The 20,944-nt window shown below is 36.2% G+C and overlaps 1 protein-coding gene across 1 annotated transcript in view; it reads right to left on the bottom strand.

The window, feature by feature from the left end:
• Positions 1-20,944, bottom strand: part of GPR98 (G protein-coupled receptor 98) — a gene marked incomplete at its 3' end in the record, with an annotated part of 83,239 nt that overhangs the window by 9,622 nt on the left and 52,673 nt on the right. Inside the window, exons 25-41 of the mRNA XM_008948264.1 lie at positions 20,810-20,939; positions 18,987-19,067; positions 17,531-17,670; positions 16,461-17,070; positions 15,205-15,420; positions 13,771-13,986; positions 12,345-12,589; positions 11,959-12,140; positions 10,387-11,198; positions 8,957-9,166; positions 7,419-7,549; positions 7,044-7,143; positions 5,825-6,004; positions 4,153-4,316; positions 3,490-3,583; positions 1,077-1,155; positions 288-426 (exon numbers count right to left, since the gene is read on the bottom strand). Of these exons, the coding sequence (XP_008946512.1) occupies positions 288-426; positions 1,077-1,155; positions 3,490-3,583; positions 4,153-4,316; positions 5,825-6,004; positions 7,044-7,143; positions 7,419-7,549; positions 8,957-9,166; positions 10,387-11,198; positions 11,959-12,140; positions 12,345-12,589; positions 13,771-13,986; positions 15,205-15,420; positions 16,461-17,070; positions 17,531-17,670; positions 18,987-19,067; positions 20,810-20,939 (3,729 nt within the window). The remainder of the gene's footprint in view (positions 1-287; positions 427-1,076; positions 1,156-3,489; positions 3,584-4,152; positions 4,317-5,824; positions 6,005-7,043; positions 7,144-7,418; positions 7,550-8,956; positions 9,167-10,386; positions 11,199-11,958; positions 12,141-12,344; positions 12,590-13,770; positions 13,987-15,204; positions 15,421-16,460; positions 17,071-17,530; positions 17,671-18,986; positions 19,068-20,809; positions 20,940-20,944) is intronic.

Raw genomic sequence — 20,944 nt, 5'->3', positions numbered from 1 at the left:
ACAAGAAAGAGCAATTTGATTGGAAAGTTCTATTGTAAAAAAGGTGAAACCTTATATGAAAACTCATATGCTCTTCCCTAAGAAAAAATGTATGCGATAGAAGTTCAAAAATTTACAATGTTTTATTGAAAAATACTCCAGTATTTAAAAAGAAAGAAACAGGAAAATAAGGTTACTGATTTTATCTCATTCTATTCAGGTGATTATTCTGCAGAACAAACAAGACAACATTTTTTTTGAGGAAGCTGAAGGAACGAAAAATATCAGATTTACAATTTGCATCTTACCCTTGAGGTCACATTAAAATCCAAACCCAGCTGTGCCTCCAAATTTTGGGCATAAAAAAATACAGACACATTGCCATATGATCCTCTGTTACGGTATGCCACAATTGTCAGATTCCCATGAGATTCTTTAACTTCAAAACTAAAACGAAAAGCAAGAAAAATTCTCAGTGCTCACTGAGCACTTTCTTTGGAATATGATGGTAGGTAGTTACTATAGTTTAATTTCAAATCATTCCTTCTGCTTTATAAGAGAAAGGTTACACTGTCAGCATCATTGCAATGGTCTAATACAACCTTTTAATCTTTCTTAACTAAATGGAATTAAGCTATAAGTGGTTCTTTTAACATAGTTTAATATATAATTCTAATAAGCAGGTATTTTCCTGCTTATTAGGGGCAGCTAAAGGCTGTCTGTGTTCATGGATCCCTTCTTCCTAGCTCCTGGAAATTAGAGAAAAAGATCTGGGAGATGCCAGTGTGCACATTCACATGGATACAGAGGATGGAACAGTGGATGGAGGCTGGGGAGTGTTCACTGTATAAAAGAACAGCAGTGAAAGTAAGCACATGGCAGCAAAAGATTTCTGAGTAAATAAACTATAAATGTTTGGTTTCAGTGTGGGAATTATCTTACACTTCCCAGTTCTACTGAACTGAATGATGCTTTGCCATCTCAAGGACCTGGCCTTGTTTTTTAATAGGAATTTTTCTGTTAACCAAAAATGAAAATAACTTGGCAAGCCCCATCACTAGCTGACACAGTGAGTTCTGCAAGGACACAAGACTTACTTGGTACTTTCCCACTCAATCACTCCGCTTACTCCATCATTGGCATCAATAATTATTTGAGAAGCTAAACCTTCCACATCTAAAAATGGAAAACAGAAAGATAAATATGAATGATTCATCAAGTCTGTTCTCATTATTTTCAAGAATAATAGAAGCATTCCTTAAATCTCTACTAATTTTGTAGGAGAAGTCCATAATTCGCTGTTTTGAAAAGGAGGAGGAGGAAAAAAAATCAAAATAACTGCAAAGGCTCAAAGAAAATTTGTCCTTCCTACCTTAGTACTAAAACAGCAACACAGTGTCTTGAATTATCACCGTTAGGTTTAGTAATGTATACAACCAGAGCAGAGAAAATTTAGAAAGTAAAACACAGCACAGAAAAAATAGGAAATAAAAAAGGAAGATCTGTCATGGAATTCTAATTTATCTTAATTGTGTGTGTTTATTAGGATGAAATTCAACATTTTTCAGACCATGCCATTCTGAATATGGGAGGAAAAATGACAAAGAAGAATAACAATTGATCCAGAATTTCACCCCTAATTCATGTTTCCATGCCTGATCACAAACCTTACTGGCACACACCTCAGGTTCTGTCACAAATACAGGGTAGTTAATTACTCTGTAGCCTGTTAATGTACTGTAACATTCTAATGCTCCATGGAGAAATATGTATCTTCACAGTAACTCTAAGCAGTTACTGTATGTATAGCATTGTGAAAATACTGCATAGATTAATGCCAGAAGTGTCCATTGATTTCAGGGGCCAAAACTCTACAGTCAGAACTTAATTTTTCTGAGAAAATAGTCCCTTAATTTGTTCAGACAACATCACTGCATGGCAACCTTAATTTGCTTCAACTCACTTTTAATGAGACTTCAAAACAAATTAAGAGAAGAGTGACCATTTCTACAACCAAAATGACTCCACTGAACCCATAGTAAATATATTTAGTTCCATAGAAAGTGTTCTATCAGCTCAGGTAAAACTGAATAAAAGTGAAAAGTCATTGCCATGAACCCAAACCTATCACTATGAGGTATGGCTGAAGATCAGCAGCAGCTGCAAAACCTCTACAAAACCAGCAGAAATTTTGCTGGAGGTTTAGAAATCTAGAGCTGCCTTTTAGCTTCACTCAATCCACATTTCCCCTCGTTTTGCCACAGTCAGACCAGTTCACCCAGGATCTGTAACACTTTGCTCCCAGTGCCAGACCTCTTATTTTATGTCTGGTATCCCTCCTCTTGCCTGATGACCCTTCATCCCCCAGCTCAGCTCTTTCTTGTATCTATTAAGTTTATTCAGCTGTTGATATTTTTCCCTTTTTTATAATTCCTTACACTTTCATACTTGAGTCAGGCTCTTTCTTTCACCTTTTCTAGAAGATGGGAGCAAGAGAGGCGTGGACAAAACAACAGAACTGTCTTTATCCTTGCTGTTTCTGCTCCTTATCAGTGAAGCCTCAGATCAGAAGAGAAGTCCACTCAAGTTCAGTGTGTTCACCTCTTGCCCTGTTGCAATAAGCCCCTAGGATCTGTTCATCCTAAGAGCATTTCACCCACTAGCAGGTATCACAGGAGGGATGAATGGTCACAGTTCAAAGAGACTGCAAACCCCTTACAACAGAAGGTGAGACTTTACAGCACCCAGCACAGTTTAGCTCAGAAAAATCCTTTCTACTTACATGTTATTCTTTTTTATTTTAAATTTTAGACTTGACTAAACACAGCTCAAGCTCTACAAATTAGCAATGAGTCTTGCAAGTTACCTTTCAGTCTGTAACGAATTAACTCTGTCACTTCTACAGGCATGCAAAGAAAAGGGAAAAGAGTCGAAGAAGATGTTAGAAGAAATCAGTACAACCAGTCTCTAGCACCACAGGGTAACCCAACTGTCTTCAAGGCAAATGGCACCTATGCTACTGAATTTAGAAGCAGAGTGAGGATCTAATTAAGCAAATGATGAACGAAGTTCACTGGAAAAGTAGTAAGACCACAGGATACAACTGCTGAAAGTGAATGATAAAGTGTAATAAAAAGAGACTTTAAAAAAGTGAATAAAGTCATCATATAAGGTAATTATTTCTACATTTTTGCTTCCATGATGTACTTGGAAATGCAAATCAGATTAACACATCACAATTAAAGCTTTTCAGATTATTGTTTTCTCCAGCTGTTAATTAGTAGCTCCCCTATGAAAATTGCCTTATGAGTTTTAAAGAGCTTAACAAAGTAAGAAACAAATGTAATAATGAATATGTTTAATATTCGAAAATGATATTTCAGAATATCCTGTCTCACACTGGCATAGTTGGCAAGTAAGTGGAATAATGATAGTAGGCCAGAGTAATATAATCTGCATGTAACTGATATAAAAGGAAAAACAAATAGAACTCTGTGTAAGCTGTTTTACCCAGCCTAGGTGGGGATGAAGTTGAATGGTTCATGATGAGTTCCACTGAAGTCAAATTGACCAAGAAGAATTCTTGCACCTCTGGTACATCATCCTGCAAAACACAAATCCACTTCATCTTCTTGTCATTTGCCTTTAACAAACTTTCACAGAAATCACCAAAAAGCAACACACTAGAAGCTGTTAATATTACAGCAAAACTAGGATTAATTTATTTTTCTGTTTTCCTGAACTACATGTAGTGGGTGTAAAATTGATCACTTTGACTGAATTATGAAGTAAGACATCGTATTTAATAGAAAAAGGGTCTGTGGTGATACTAAACTATTCTTGTGAATAAATTTCCACCCAATTTTAAATGCAATAAGCCCTAATCAAAGAGAAAGTAAGAGTCTGTAGCAGTGAACAGTGTTAGTACAGTGATCTAAACATCAGATAGTGAAATCTTAATGAGGCAGCTAAATTTCATTTATGCATAGCTAGAGCTGCTTTCTGTTATTATTTGTCCTTCTGGGATTTTAACATTAAGATAAAAACCATCTTTCTAAATGACAATTAAATATATAGCTTCCAGTAACACATAGGTTGCAAGCTTTAGCTTCCAAAATATTCCTCTTCTGATGTCATATAGAACAGTATAGAATGAATGGGTTTAGAGTTTACCTCTAGAATAGTAATATTTATGGGAGCTGATGTTTCTCCTTCTTCCAAAATGAGTGAGCCAGAAGCAGCTACAAAATCAGCTCCTGGTTCAGCCAAGGTCACTTCTGTCTGATTACTTAAAATGAGCAATCCAGGGACTGTGGCATATGTAACATTGATATCACCTGTTCAATTTGTGATAAAAAAAATAAATAAATATTCAATTCTTATGTAATGCTCACTGGAATAGACAAAAAAAAAAAAAAAAGATATTAAATGCTCACCTACAAAATTAAATGCCTAGCTGCAAAACAGGATTAAATGGCTCATCTGGAGCTGATGGAACTTTGTTTTAATGTGCTTTCAGTCCAGTGTTTGGTAATTCATCCAACACCACAGGAGTCAAAAAGCACTAGGACCAAATGTGTTCAGAAATTTGAGGTGCTGTGGACCTCGAATATTACATTGATAAAGTACAACCTGGGACATTAATATGTTACTAATATCAGGTTTGGTGCCAAGGGAAGTAGAATGTTTTAGGAACAACTGATCTCTAAGAGAGGATCTAAAGACAGTGCTGGTAAATACAGCTTAATTAATCTAGTTTCCTTCCCATGCAGACTGACACAGGTTCCAACAAAGAATAAAAATGGGGGGACTGATAAATATTACCAAGGGAAACATTTTTTTTACTATTATTATTTTTTTAATATAATAAAGCCCTGTCTAATTAATCTGCCAGGGTAAGGCAAGCTCCAAATTCAAAAAGAGTGATCCTGGAGATAAAATGGCAGGTGAAATTCAAAGCTAGTCTGTATGAAATAAAATATAAGGTACAAAAGCATCTTAGTTTTAAAACATAATGATGGACTTGAATTTTTAAGAGCTCTTATATTTACTGTGGATATTTACCTTAAAGCATTAGTTTCCTGAGTAGTGTTCCAAAAGTAAATTAGATACTGTTTGATATTTAAAAAGAAATGGGAAAACATAGAAATGTCACTAAAATGTCTCTACAGATCTGTGGTGTTTCCAGAACTTGAATATTCTTTTTAACTGGCCACTTCACTTCAAAACAGATATAATAAGAAATTAAGAAGATTATCAGTGAGGTCTAAATATAGACTAAAAAGGTATGTAGGAAATTATTACATGATGTCACAATATAAGTTGAAAATCTCAGGCAACCAACAAAATCTTTTTACACACAACATATTATTGAATTCTGGAACGAAGTACAACCTAATTTTATGGGTGTTAAAAGACAAACTGATTTAAAATGGGATAATTTCTCAGAGGAGATATCAACTGAACTCAGAGGTCTGAATGCAATTTTTTCCATGGGACACTCCTAATCTGCTAAATTGGAACAATAACTCAACACAAGCTCCTTTTCTCAGTTTTTTTATTTCTTCTAGAAAGACTAACACTTTGACACAGATCCATTACAAATAAAGGTGGTCAAATAATAGTCAACTAGTTAGGGAGCTGTGACCTTGCTGTGGAAATGAGGCCTATGCCTACAGTTTTAACTAAAACTCAAGTTTCCAAGCCTGTAGTATGGAGCCTAGAAGTTCTGAAAATATCAGCTGCATCCAAGATTTTCAAAATTTCCATCTTCCCTGTCATGCCTTTCATTTGCCTAACCATTACCAAAGGAGAACTTCCTTTCTCTTGAAATTATTATACAAACCTAGAGATCCAAATTCTCTGTTAATGAAAAGCTGAACAGTTTTATTTTCCTCTGGAATTAAAACTACCCTGGATGGGGTAGCAAAATTCAAGACTCCATGTGGTTCATCACTAGCTTCTACTGTCAGAACAGCTTCATATCCTTGACTATCCAAAACAGCAGCACCCGAAGGAGGAACTCCTGCAAAAGAGTGAATAGACCACAGTGAACAGTGTTATGCAATTAAACTTTTTGTCTTACATTACTGCTGGTTTTACATCCAAATCACAGTCAGCAACAGTGCAATTGAAATTAAACCAAATGCATGAAGTGCTCAATGAAGTTTATGGGTGGTGTAGAATATATGTATATTTATATTCTAGCACACAAACAGGAACCTACAACAGAAATTGCATGCATACTAAAAATAGAGTCACAAAAATGCACTGAAAAATGAGAAAACTTAATGGGCCAATACCAAATACCAACTTCTCTCAGCTCCCTCTATTGTGAAAGGAAAAAGAAAGTTTTCCCAGGACTTCACTTCAAAAGTTAAAATTCTATTCAACTTCTCTATCATTCCATTAAGAAATTATTTCCTTTTCCCAGTGTTGCCTGGATGAATAATTGTTGGTGTACTAACTCATGTTTATCCTGATGGACTACAAGAGTCAACAAATGATTCTGGCAAGCTGGTAAGGGACCTAGCAACAGCACAATCCATGTCATGTTAGTTTGGTGTTTAGACATTAATTTTGGTTTAACAAAGGTTATTTCAGAAAAGACAGAGTTTCATGCTTCTTTTCTCATTATAATTTGAATGGCAAGAATACAATATTCTGAACTCCTTGAATTCAGAGACAGATCAGAAAGTCAGCTTGCAGCATGACAAGATTGTTTTAAAGTATAAAAATATCTACTTATTTCATGGCAGCTGTATCCAGAACACATTAATAACCTCAGGTGTGTATTGTGTTCAAGGGAAGCTAATAACTGAATTAAGCAGGCAGAGTTAAATCAGGTTTAAAACCAGTTAAGGAAAATTGTAAAGATACCATGGGGTTTATCTACATATACACATACAGATCAAGCCTGTTTCAATAAAATGTAAAATGAACTTTGCATAGTGTACACCATTTGCAGTATGCTTAGTCCTGCACTTCCAGAACAGGTTAATACACATGAAAATATTACACTCAATGGTCATTTTCAGACATTGCAGGCTACAGTTCTGCCCTACCTTCTGTTCTGATGTTGTACAGGATGATCTGGTATTCTTCTTTTTCTTCAGGAATATGGTCATCCAGCAAGTGAACACACAACGTGGTATTCAATGTCTCCTGTTTATTATTTTGATAAGATGTTTAGTCATTATTGCATAACGTACAGGTGATACATATGATACAGGTATCATATGCATCTTGAGCAAACATAAATGTAGAGCAAACATATCAAAAACTGTAGGCTCCCTCCAGTTGAGAACTCCCCAGAGTAAATCAGCAAGTGAATAATCAGATGAAGTAACAAAAAACAGCTCTAAAAGTACACTTGTTTTTCCAGCTCAGTTCTAACCACACTGTTCTCCTGTAGCCATTAGCTTTGCTTAGAGACTCACCTCAGGAAAAAAGAGCATTCCAGAAGAGTTTTCAAAATTTTGTTTCACATTATTCCCAACTATCTTCCATTCAACAGTAACATTTCCCAGTCCTGGAGCAGTTCTGACAATATGGAACTGCAGGTGTTCTCCTGGGAACAAATGATAAGACAATATTTTGAAGTATGCTTGTAATTACCCATAAATTCCACTTATCTAAGACTGAACTAGAAAGATCACCACTGTTTGAAAACATCCAGAAAATGTTCATATTTAATAATTTACAAACTTTAAAATAAAGGATATGAAACTAAAATATTAATATTTACTAACTTATGAGTTGTTTAGTAATTTCTTAAAATTATTGGAAAATCAATATCAATTGGCAATGTGCATCTATAAGAAGCCATTATGGTATCCTTCACATTTATAACATTTAAATTGATGGGTGCTTTAATTAAAGAGCAAACTCCTTAGAAATCTTTGTAAAATTAAGAAAACATTATTTTGTAACATTAAATCTTTATATAAATGTATAAAATTTCTCCTTATTTATAAAATGTCTATCATTTATATAGTAAATATTTTAAATACAGCCATCTGAAATTGTTTTGTCAATATGAAATAGATCAGCAGGTAAAATTTTTAACATTATGCAATACATTCACATTAGAGGACAGATGTTTATAATATGTAAGTGTATTGCACCCATATCTCAACAGCATTGGTCAAGTGTGTGAAATTTAAGTTTGGCAGTATTCACAGTGTTGCACTGGCTTTCAAAACCATGAAATATCTAGAAATTTATGATACAATATGGATGCTTGGAAATAATAATACATGGGATTGGTTTGGCTTACTAAGGAAATCAATCACTCTTAGTACTGTTATTACCCTATGAAAAACTGCATCAAACCTCACACCAAACAGGTAACATGCTCTTTCAAAGCACTAGTAGCCAATTTTGGGTTTTATCAGATTACTATCTTTTCTCTTACAAGTCATAATTGAGTGACAATAGCAAGACTGCTTCATTCTTACATTAGCTACCATAAAAAAAAAATATTTACAGAAAATCCAAAACCAGCAACTTTTTGAGTCAGGAAGAGGGAAGATGATTTCCTGATCTTCTGTAGGAATATTTTCTCAAAGTTTTAAAGTGAATTGTAAGTCACTAACAGATTCTATTTGCTTATAACTACAAAAAGTGTGTGTGGTAGGAGTTATATACAGTTATACAGTTCTAGGATATAGTATAGACAAAGAAGAAATGCTGAAAGGAGCTTCAAAATGCAGTACCAATAGCAGCAAGGTGTGATCTTCAGAATACAAAAAAATGGTTTTGGAAATGGTGTACTCATCCTCTCCATAGATTTAGGTGCTATGCTTCCAAGACTCAAAGACTCAGGGAAATACACACCAAGAATGTGGATATCCCCTGCTTGCTGGCATCCTCTGAACAGTGATACAACCACCCACTGAGAGTCAATCCCAACAGAAAGCACAGAGCTGGAAGCTAATGTTAAACAAAGTGAGCGTGGTCAACACAAAGAACCCACCTTCACGACCAATAACAGATCTGGAGGCTGTCTGGAAGCTAAGGACTCCTGCCACATTGTCACTTGCCAGAATAATCACTGTGACAGTCTCAAAACTGGGCAGAATCCGACTCCCTCCTTCAGTGTGGACCAGGCTGATGATGATACTCTCGTTATCTTCTGGCTCTGAATCATCTAGAATGGTCAGTGTGACCACCTTCTTTGTCTCCCCTGCAAGAAGAAGAGCATGCACACATTTACCTCTGCACACAGAAATCACCTTCCAAAAAGACTTAATTTAGGAAAAAGGACACGAAGCACGTTTATTTATTTACCTGTCTAGAAGCTGCTGAGTGTCATTATGAAGTTCTATGCAACTATAATTAAAAGGTTCACTTAGGACAATGTAGTTGTCAAATTATCAAACATACTATGTAGAAACTAGCAATGCAGGTGAAATTTCTGAATGTCTAGCATTAGTTATTTGCATTATAAGTTTTCTGGCTTTCAAATCTAACACAGAAAAGGGGAATATCATTCTTGTAAAATAACACCAAGTGGACAAATTCTCTGATTAACCATCTGTTTAAACACTCCATTTAAATACATTTACTGGGTTAGGGTATGCATTAAAATGGACTGTCATTGTGTTAGTTATTTGTCTCCTGGAAAAACTGGAAACATACTGACTGGAAGTTAACAGAAGATTCCTGATTCTCATTTTCATTAGCCTTGATATAACAGCTATTTTCAGCATTATTATTGCTTATTTACATGGTAAAAAGGTAATCTTTATAATGCACACTAAAATATGTCTTTAAATAATACTTAGATATTTATGATTTTTGTCTTTCTTTCTTTTACTATCACCGTGGGTGCTCTGCAACATAATATATGATATATTATGTTATATAATTGATATATATAGGATATATTATGATATAAATCTAGGATATAAAATACAAAATATGGTAATGAACTATATTCGTTTGAATAAGGCCATTGCATAAGGTGAGGACAGACTTTTACAGGGCCTGTTGTGACAGGACAAGGGGAGATGGTTTGAAACTAAAAAGGGGGACAGTTAGACTAGACAGAAGAAATGTTTGACACTGAGGGTGTTGAGCCCCTGTCCCAGGCTGCCCAGAGAGGTGGTCACTGCCCCATCCCTGGAACCATCCCAGGTGAGGTTGGATGATGCTCTGAGCACCCTGCTCTAGCTGGGGATGTCCCTGCTCCCTGCAGGGGGTTGGACCAGATGACATTGAAAGGTCCCTTCCAACCCAACCCAGTCTAGGATTCCATGAATATGTATGCTCAGCATTCAGGGAAGTTTAGCCTAAGAATAAGTCATCACTTATGAAAACATCCAGAAGACTGAGTGCTTGTCAGGTTCTTTATGCTTCTCTTTAGTTTTATAAAACAGAAGCTAGTGCAAAACCTTGCCTCACCTTCAGCAAACACCAGAATCTCCCCAACACCTACAAAATCCAAGTTTGGGGTAGCAGTTCCACCAACCACACGCCATTCCACTGTCACCTGTCCCAGGCTGCCTTCTGTCCTGTGTATCATTAGCTGCACGTTGGCCTGAGGACGTTCTTCTACTTCCACATACAGACCCTTCTCTGTGGCATTGGGACTTATGCTGTAGATCTTAAACACTCCAAATGCATCTCCATTCATCATTATGATAACTGTGGAAGTATTTGGCTGTCCTATCGCTGGCTGATTTTTCAAGCTGGCTGAGATGTTCAGTAGTTCAACTTTCAAAAGGGAGATGGTGAACTTCTCATCCAGCTCTGGCAGACTGTCAGGGAGGATGGTAACTGTGAGGTTAGCAAACTCTTCCCCTTCCTGCATGATGGACCACTGTCCTGTAACAGGTTCATAATCACTGCCAGCGATGGCTTGTGTGCTGAAGAGAGCAGATGCACTGGTGATGTTCTTCCTGTAGGTCCAGAATCCTGAAGTGTTAGTCAATGCACTGGTCTCTGATGTCAGCCAAAGGCAAAGGGGAATCTCAGAGGCACTGGAAAATGTAAAGGCTGAACAAGCTTGTTCTTTTAGGCACTGAGTTGCACAGGCATACAGTGGGTCACTTGCTGCTGACACGTTCACTGTGCTCTTGGATGGCTGGTCAGGAATTCCTTGTACAGGAGACTCGTAGCAGGCCAGGATGTCCTGACCTTGCTCAATGGCAAGAGCTACAACGTCAGTCTCAGAAGTGCTGTAAAATATCTGGAGCTGACCAAACCTTCCCCCACTAAAAGATATTAAAACAGAAAAGCAATGTCAGTTTAATGAGCATATCTTAACATTCTTTAAGCTTCTGGGTTAAGAATAAAAGTGAACAAAATCTCTTTCTAAATTGCTGAAGAGTCCCAAATAGCTAATTAAAGTGGGTGTCCTTGAGACTAGTACCAGAATAACCAAGCTGCCATTTATTGTGGATAGCAAGTTTGATGATTTATAGCTTGGGTAACAGTCTGTTAGGAATGTATGTTTGCAAACGTGTTTCTAACAATTAATTTGGTCTTCTTAGGGCTGGCAAGGAAGAAAAAGCCTGTGCTGCCCAACCTGGTCATCTTTCCTACTGTGTCCTCAGGATATCATCTCATATGCATAAAACCTGTTTTCCTCTTCTTGTTTCTTTCCATCCCACAAGGGCTGACCTGTTTTGTCCTCCAGTTCAAATCATGGCAGCAGGCTGTTGTGCAGTGTGTTAAATGATTTGAGGATTAAACAGGCAAAATGAAACACCAAGCACACTGTGTACACTAAGTTTACACTGTACATTACAATGTATGTTAAATTCAAGTTCTTTATGCACATTTCTAACAAGTACACACCTGCTTCAAAAACAATGTATGCAAAACAAAAATATGCTGAGCTGTCAGATCAAGAAATTGATGGAAATGCTTTCAGAAGAGGAGTATGACATTTAAAATTATAGCCAAGATCAAAAAAAAAAAACCCAACCAACCAACCAAAAGTAATAAATATGAACAAAAAAGTGTACAAACCTTCTCCTGACTGTTATATTTGCAAGCAAGTTTCTTTCTAGTGGCTCCTGAAGTCGATACAAGGACTGATGAAAGAAAACTGTGCCATAAGGATTATCGTTGGCAGGTATGATAATATTTGCCACGCCATCTAACCCAATGGCACCACCATTGGAGGCCTGGGTTAATTCTACTTGGACAATCTCAAAAAGGAAAGAAAACAAAAATAAATAATGCAGCTAAGGAGGTTTTTGATATTTCTAACAATGGTCACAAGCAAAGTGAAGTCTGAATCTCTGGCACATTCCTGTCAGAAAATTCCTTGTTTTAATTTTGACACATTTCTATAATGAGGTAAAACTAATACTATTCAAGAAAAGTGCATTCAAGAAAAACGTTTTACTTACTTCTTCTATTTCTGGAACATCATCAGCCAGGATTTCCAACAGCAACATCTGAATGGCTTCCCCAGGGGCAAAAGTCACATTACCCAAGCTGACCTTCAAGTCAGCATCAGCAGGATGTCCATTAATGGTAGCAACCCACTGAACAGTAACGTTACCCAGTGTCCCAGCATTGCGGATTATTGGCAGATTTATGGGTACTGACCCAAACTCGGGCTCCTCCACAGTGAATTCAGTAATCTGGAAAACTGAAGTGCAGCACAGAGAGATGTATTTCATTAACAACGAAAAGGAAATTCAATATATGAACTCCTGAGGTAGTTCTGTTTCACTTGATTGCATTTACCTGCACAGGTAAATCACATTTCATCAGGTTTAAACTTAAAAGTGAACCTTCAGTAGTAATATTTTCATCTACAGGTGAAGTGGGGATGAAAAGTAAACTCTCATCCCAAAAGATTATTCCAACACACCCACTGTTTGAGGCTAAGCAAGACCTGTTTTTAAGCTCTTCCTGGAAGACAATTTCTTAATTATTCACAGCAAGGAAACTCTTTAGCAGCTTTCATGTTACTTGCTGAAGAAATAAGTTAACATATTCCACCTAAAAATGTTTCTAGTCCTCCTTCTATTAAAATTCTAGTTTTTAAGAATTGTTAATTATTTACCTTAATTATTTAATTATTTAACAAGTATTTACTTATTTTTGACATTATTTCCTCTTTCCTCTACCACATTCTGTTATAAAATGGAACAAAATGAATTCAGTAGGGTACTGAAGGAAGAAAAGGGTAAGTCAAAGGAATAGGCATGAAAAAAATACACAAAATCTAAATAAGATACAAAAAAGACAGATTTCTGAATTACCATCAAGCTTTTGAAATCATCAAGAACCTTCTCAAAACCTCTGTAATGGAACTAACTCTGGAAAGTATACAGAATTAATTTTGTTTACAATAACAGGCCCAAGAAAAATCAAAGTACTTGACAGAAAAAAAAGACAATGTAATTTAACTGCTCTATGTTATTCAGTTTCCCCATATTCTTAAAACTGCTTTGGCTGATTATCTAATAAAACAAAGATATCAAAGTATTTAAGTAACAGATACTAGACTGAAGAGTTTGGCTTAAAATTATTGCAGAAATGCAGCACAGAATAAATAAAAATGAACTAAAATCCAGTAATAATTTTTTGTCATAAAGGAGTATTATTATTTTGTTAATAAGAAGTAGAACCACTACTCCTTAATTACATGTTTTAATTTAGTTTATCTCATCTTCTCCTTTACTGTCTTCATCCAGGCTTCCTCTTTGTCTTCTGAAAGTTCATATTCAGTTGCCCATTAACAGCTTACCCACAGATCTGCAGTAGGAAAGTTAACAGCCAAAAGAAAATATAAAAATAAGATTTTTATAAAATAAGATTTACCAAAGGATCCAAATGGGTCATCAGAAGCCTCAATTGTTATGACTGCCCTAGTCAAAGACCCAAGCAATGCTCCTCCTGTTGTTTGATTCAGCAGCTGAACATAAAATGACTCCTCCACTTCAGGATTGATATCATTAATTATATAAATTGGCACAGCTTTACTTGTTTCCCCTTCCAGTAAGACAACATCTGATGAGGCTACGCTGTAGTCTTCACCTAGATTTGTAGATGAAAAAAAAACCACCAAAACAATAAGAAACACAGAATATTAATGCATTATGCTTCAGTGTATTGAACATCATGAGTAATACTTCTCTTCTTGCTTATTCATGCATTTCTCTGTGTTTTCCTGTTTTGTTTTTTTTTTTCCTTTATTGTCAAACCCAGACAACACAGTTTTTTTATTTCCCATTGCCTTTTAGATACCCAGATAGTTTAAAATAAAACTTGGCTTGGCCAAAGTAGATTTTGCACTGTTAGATCAAGAGGTAGTTACAAAAGGTCTGTTATTGCCTTCCTTTGACAAGGTCACATTACTGAGTGGGTCTGTCTTTGATTCCTAATTCTCTCCAGCTTTCCAAGAGACAAAAGTGAACAGAAGCACCTTTGTCAAAGTTGATTATAGTAAAGGTTAGATTTTGCATGCAGACCTCACTTTAGGCAAATTTGGCTCTAAGAGTGTCCAGATGAACAACTAGACAATGGCTCTGCCTCAGAAATTAATTGAAAGCAATACTCTGACACCTATCTAGCTACAGACTTACTTAGAAAAGTCTGTTACATAAAAGGGAAACTAAAATACAAGTTCTCAGAGCATCTACCCACCCACCTGTTCCATTTTGGCCACAGCTGCAAAGCAGTGGGTTTGATTTCTAACTGCCTCAGTGGTTCTGACCCTGCACACTTCAGGGGTTCACTCCTTTCTTTATGCACCTTCTCTACAGCAGGGACCAGCTGAAGAACTTAACCTCCCCCATTTTTAGAAGTTTAAGGCTTCTTGGGTTTGGATTGAGTTTTGCCTGTTTGTTTTACAGCTGAGTTCCCAGCCCTCCAATAAGTTCACCTGAACAATTCATGGTGTGTTTAGATATGTACACTGGACTAAATAATAGCTACATATATTACTATAGTATTTTTTTCTTCATTTTCTTTTTTTAAGAGGTGATGGGCTACTAGGGAAACAAGCACCCCAACACCTTCACCTACTTCTCTTGCTGGATTTTCCAGTGATGATGTCTCAGAGCTTTCTAGAAGCTGCTGCATGATGTCTCCTATCAGGGCTGGATTCCTACAGTCACTAAATGTCTATTTTTTTTTCACTTCTTATACAATGGTGCATTCAATACACAGTTTGCTTTGATTGCCCAAAGCATACAGTATGCTCCTTCCACACTTCAGCACAGACTGCATACTTCTGCTTTTCTGATATCTTACCAGCTGTTGCAGTTATTGGCATGGCTTTAAATTTCACAGAAACATCTGCGAATAATCCCCCAGTTCTGGTCACATTAATGATTGGTCCAACATAATTTTCAGCAACTCGCACAGTGGAAGCTGAAAGCTGAAGTGTTCCAAAAGCATCATCATTGGCATTGATAATCACATGAGCTATTGTCTCTCCCACTAATCCAAGTCGAGGAGAATTTACAACTGAAACATAAAGAAAACTTAGTGAGGGGATGCCTGAGATGTTGGTTTCTATGGCTATACAGTTCACAGACACAGGTGCAAGTTTAGCAGTGAGCTGCCACCAACTTTCAAAAATATTCTTTTTTTTTTTTTAGAGTTGGACAAAGTATAACTACAAACTGCACCAACATACTTTTAGTGTTTGAACTACATTATGGCTGAAAAAAAATCCCTATTTTTAATAACTTATTATTCTGCCTTGCTGTGGAGCACAGAAGACATGATTTTTTTTTAAAGAGATGAGGTACTGTTAAATTATTTGTTTGTTTGTCCATAAGGTCAGTAGTAAGATCAATTTCATTTTTACACTTACTATAGTTAAATAAGATTTCAACCTCCCAGCTGAATTATATTTGAAATTTCCCTTAACATCAAGATTAATCTGGGGCTGGGGCAGCAATCAGGTCTAACAAGAAGCTCTGAAGCACAAATCAGGCTGCAATGACCTGAAGTTTATCTGAATAAGGGATGAAGCAAAAATTCTGAGCCACCTGATCCAGTGGAACATGTCCCTGCCCATGGCAGGGGTGTTGGACTAGATAATCTTTAAGGTCCCTTCCAACCCAAACTCTTCTGTGGTTCTCTGATTCATGCCATGATTTTCTACACCACAAAAGCAAGATGCAGCTGTGGTTCTAAGACCTTTTTATGTTTTAGAATTTATTTTAGCTTTCAATAAACAAAACCAGCTTAGTTATTTCCTAATACTGAACATTAAAGAAACAACACTAGGTGAACAGGTAAACCAATACTGTAACATGCCTGGAAGACCTTGGACAAGGTGATGCAAAGAGGATAAAGAAATGTTCACCCATCCTCTACAGAGCATTGCACTGAAGGCAACAGATGCCACCAGCACAGAAGGCAGCTAAGTCAGAGATTTCTTAACTATACAGAGCTGGGCAGAGGTAAAGGATTTAACCTGTTGCCTTCTATCCTATTAAATATACATACTAGCTTTCATTTTTAAAGTGTAGGTTTTACATATGTAAGATACTTACTTGGCCGATCCTGCACTTTCTCCATCAGGACAATACTGCTCAGCTCCACAAAAACAGATTCTGACCTCTCAGGATCATCATCATCCAAAACAGGCAAAGATATTGTGGCCTCACTTTCGTTGGCTGAGAAGATCACATAACCTGTGATGGGGATATAATCTTTCCCCTCTACTGCTCTAACAACATCAGGTGGAAGAAAGGGTGACTCTTCATCATCACCAAAAGTTCTGTATGTTGCCATCACTGTACCAAGGAGACCACCACGCCTTATTATGGTCAAAGAGACATTTTTTGTTTCTTCCTCAACTTTTATCGGTCTGTTTTGCTCAGAAAAGATGAAGACTCCATATGGATCATCATTAGCTAAAATAGTTAATGTGGCATTCGTATGATTCCCCAGTCGACCGTTGGAGACATTGATGATCAACACTGAAAACATCTTATCCAGTTCAGGAACTTCATCAGGAGAGACCTGAACTGTAATATTTGCTCTCGCTTGGCCAACATCAAATGTTACATCCCCATCTGTAGAGATCAGGTCTTTGGTAAGATCATGGGCTATGACCCATTGCAGTGTCACCTGAGAGAGGGCCCCATGTGTCCTCACCACCTAAGTGAAAAATATAAAGAAAAATATAAAGAAAAATAATAAAGAATAATAAAGAAAAATATAAAGAAAAATTTCTTCTGTGAGAAAGAAAAACATAGGAGTATGAGATGGAACTAAGCAAAGACATTGACAGGATAGCTGAAAAAAAATGAAGTTTAAATAAAACTGGTGTAATCTTTATTATCTCAGCTTTGCTGAATTTGTTGTATTATCAACACTTAAGATAGTAGTACCTCAGCTGTAAACAAATACAAGTAATTTTAAACCTGTGGATATTATTATTGCCTCATTTCAGCTTGAAGATAAGTGAAACACATTAGAAAACTCAGTACGAAATGGCACAACAGATGTGCATGATCAAGTTGCTATAAACACTAGGATTATAGCAAAAACATTGCAGAATACCCAGTAAACACAGAGAGAGGACTGCACAGCAATAGGAGACTCAGAGTTTTCTCACCTGCAGCACAATATTGCTCTCTCCATCTTCAGGCTCAGTTCCATTTACTGAGAGGGACTCAGCACTGAACTCAAACACACCATGAGCATCATCAGAAGCCTCAATAGTCACAAGGATGTGGGAGGCAATTCCCAAGCTAGCTGTTGAGTGCAAGTTCCAAAAAGGGTTATCTTTTGCTAGTGTCTTTTCTTACATGAAACAAAACAGCTAAAGAAATATATTACAAAAATACACAAGGGACCATGACTGCAGTGTCAGGAGGGTTTTTTTTTTCTGTTTGTTTTTTTTTTTGAGCTGCATGATAACTAAGGATAAGGAACTGACTTTCAACAATGCAGCCCTGGGAGCCCTTCTATTGAATGATGCAACAAAAATACATAATAAAAATCAATATTTTAAGGGAGAAACAGAAGTAAAATGACAAGTTTAATGAACAAAAATGAAGCAGAATTTAGGATAGTGGGAGGTTAAATAGTAAACTCTGTTTTAAGCAGATAGATCAGATGAATGCAGGTCTCCTAACGTAAGCTGGAATGAAACACAAAGAAAAAAAACAAGTCCAGTAAATCCTGCTACAAAAAAGACTTTCTTGGATGAAATAACTTGCTGCTTTGAGAAAGCAAGCCTGGCAGTTAAGAAAACCATTTCTGGAAACAAGGAAAAGGAAAAGAGCACCTCAAAAAAAACCACAGGAAGCTCCAAGAAGTGGCTATACCACAGACTTACTCAAATTCAAACTGAAATCCTCTGCATTTACATTAAAACTGAAAACCAGGCAGTCACAAGGGAGTAAATTGTTCCTTCTGGATAAGGGGTGATGATATAACATTTTCAGGTCTACAGGGGATAATTTGAAGTTCTATATTGTTAGGGTTTTCCTTCATGTTTTATATTATTTCTGTATCTAGTACTTCTAAAATTTTCTCAGTTCTCTGTTTTCTGTGTGTCATGACACAAAAACAAACTTAAAGAAACTAAAAATAATCAAAACATTCCTTTAAAAAAATCTAACACAGGTTATTTTCCCTTAAGAATATTTTTGACATGTAAAGAAACAAAACAACATAGAGCACATATCAAAGCATACAATCAGGTAATTTTTAAATGACCTTCAATTTAAAAAGTGTCTTTGCTTGTTATTCTCCTGAAAATTTGACAATTTTCATAGAAAATTCATTTTGTATCTGTACTTCTGGTATTACAATATTGCATTTTACAACAATATAGTTTTGATGCTACAGAAGCTGCTACCTTCTATGTTATACTAAACACTGACTGCTATTAAAATTATATCTGAATTAAAACAGATAAGAATATTTTGACAGAACTTTATGATAAATCTAAATTAATCACCTGTAACTAGTGAAGTAATACTATGAAAAGTTATATCAATATAGTAATTTATGAGAGATATCACAGTTAGCAATATAAAAGAAGATGAATCAAAAATTCTTACCATGTTGATGGACAGTTGTAAAGAAGAAATCCATGTTCCCATCACCACTACCACTGCCATCATTTCTAAAGAGCTCAGCAACTTTAAGGTGACAGACATACAGATATATACACATATATACATTTATAAACAAAGAGAAAGCAGAAAGTAATTTAAACATTTCTGGACAACACAAGAAGAGAGGGAAGTATTCTAGGAAGGCATTAATTTTGGATATGAAAGGGTGCAGGATTTCTGATAAAAGCCAGAAAAAGTATAGTATATGTCACCTTTTATTTAATTTATGACATTGAAAATAGCAATGGGAAGTCAGAAGGAAAGAAAACACATACACCTCTGTTTTCTCTTTCCTTTCCTTCCTTCCTTCCTTCCTTCCTTCCTTCCTTCCTTCCTTCCTTCTTTCTTTCTTTCTTTCTTTCTTTCTTTCTTTCTTTCTTTCTTTCTCTCTTTCTTTCTCTCTTTCTTTCTCTCTTTCTCTCTTTCTCTCTTTCTCTCTTTCTCTCTTTCTTTATCTCTTTCTTCTCTTTCTCTCTTTCTCTCTTTCTCTCTTTCTCTCTCTCTTTTTCTCTCTCTTTCTCTCTTTCTCTCTTTGTGTTTTTTTTTTGTATTTCCTTTTTATCACTGCTAAATAAGGTCTGGTCATGGAGAAATTGGAAATATGAATTAAAAAAAAGTTACAACAGGGGCTAAAACCTCCAAAACTCACTTATTCTAATATTCTCTCAAAAAGCTAAAACATGTTAGAAAGTTGGAAAAATCTGCAAAGAGCTTAACTAGAGGAGACTCTACCCTAAATTTTGTGCTTGTATGATGGTATTGGTAAGGCAAAAAAGAGGATTTGTGCTAAGAGGGGCTCTGTTTAGTGAATTACTAAAGCTAGCTGTAAGTTGGCTGGAAAGAAAAAAAAACAATAAAGATAAAGTTTTGGGTTTTAACAAATGAACAGTTTGACCAAAAAGTGCACATGCATGAAAGGTCCAAAGCTTTTATGAAGAGAATCACCACACTGCACAGTAGTGACACGTTGTACAATAGCCATCTAAGATAGCATGATACAACTTCCCAGAAGGCATCACCCTTGCAATTCTGGATTGCTTAAAAAAAACATCAGTGAAAATGGCTGCCAACATTTATAATGACTTTTTTTTTTGTTCCTTCAATAAGCTTTATAATCTCCCCTAAAAAGTTTCTGCAGTGGAAACAAACCCACTCAGCCCTTTCAGAATTTATGTGTCAGAGTGCTGATGCTTGTCATACCTCATGAGTGCAACACCTCACACCAGGATTCCCAATTATTGGGGTTTTTTGCTCTTCCAAAGAGTCACCAGTTCCCTCTCCAGCTCAGCTAAATTCTCCAGGCCTCTGAACACACACAGTCTCCTACTGCTATACTCACACTGAGTCAGTTAACAAGTCAGTGTATTGCAATTCCTCTGATATCACTCAAGTGGCAGATATAAAAACCACTTTAGGCTGTTTAGCCTTAAATGTTTTATAAATATTGGGGGAAATAAATTTACATTATTTTATTTCTCACTACCAACCATGAAATTAGGTAATGTAAAAAGCAGCAGTTGCCTCTAAATGACCTAATGCATGGTAATAATACAATTTCTTTGGGATCTGGTGGTTTCCAGCAATGATTAACAAAATACCTGAAGAGCAGTTCTTTCCTGAGAAAAATCACAGCTGTCTGGGGAGTGTGGGGGTGTTTGTTTGCCTTTAGAAGTAACATGGAAACAGTACATCTAAGAAATGTAAGATTTTAATGGATGAGTAGCGATCATGAAAACACAGCCAATGGGTTGATGTATGTGCCTTACCTCCTCCCTCTGGGTTTAACAGCTCCACTTTGAAAGTTTTTTCTAATTCAGGAATAGAATTATCAGTGATGTTAACAGCAATGTACTTGTACTTTTCTCCTGGCTGAAATTCCAGCGTGCCCACAACAGCCTGCA

Source organism: Merops nubicus, unplaced genomic scaffold (assembly GCF_000691845.1).
Source record: "Merops nubicus isolate BGI_N331 unplaced genomic scaffold, ASM69184v1 scaffold25309, whole genome shotgun sequence".
NCBI classification, from domain to species: Eukaryota; Metazoa; Chordata; class Aves; order Coraciiformes; family Meropidae; genus Merops; species Merops nubicus.
This window is presented reverse-complemented; position numbering and strand designations above follow the sequence as displayed.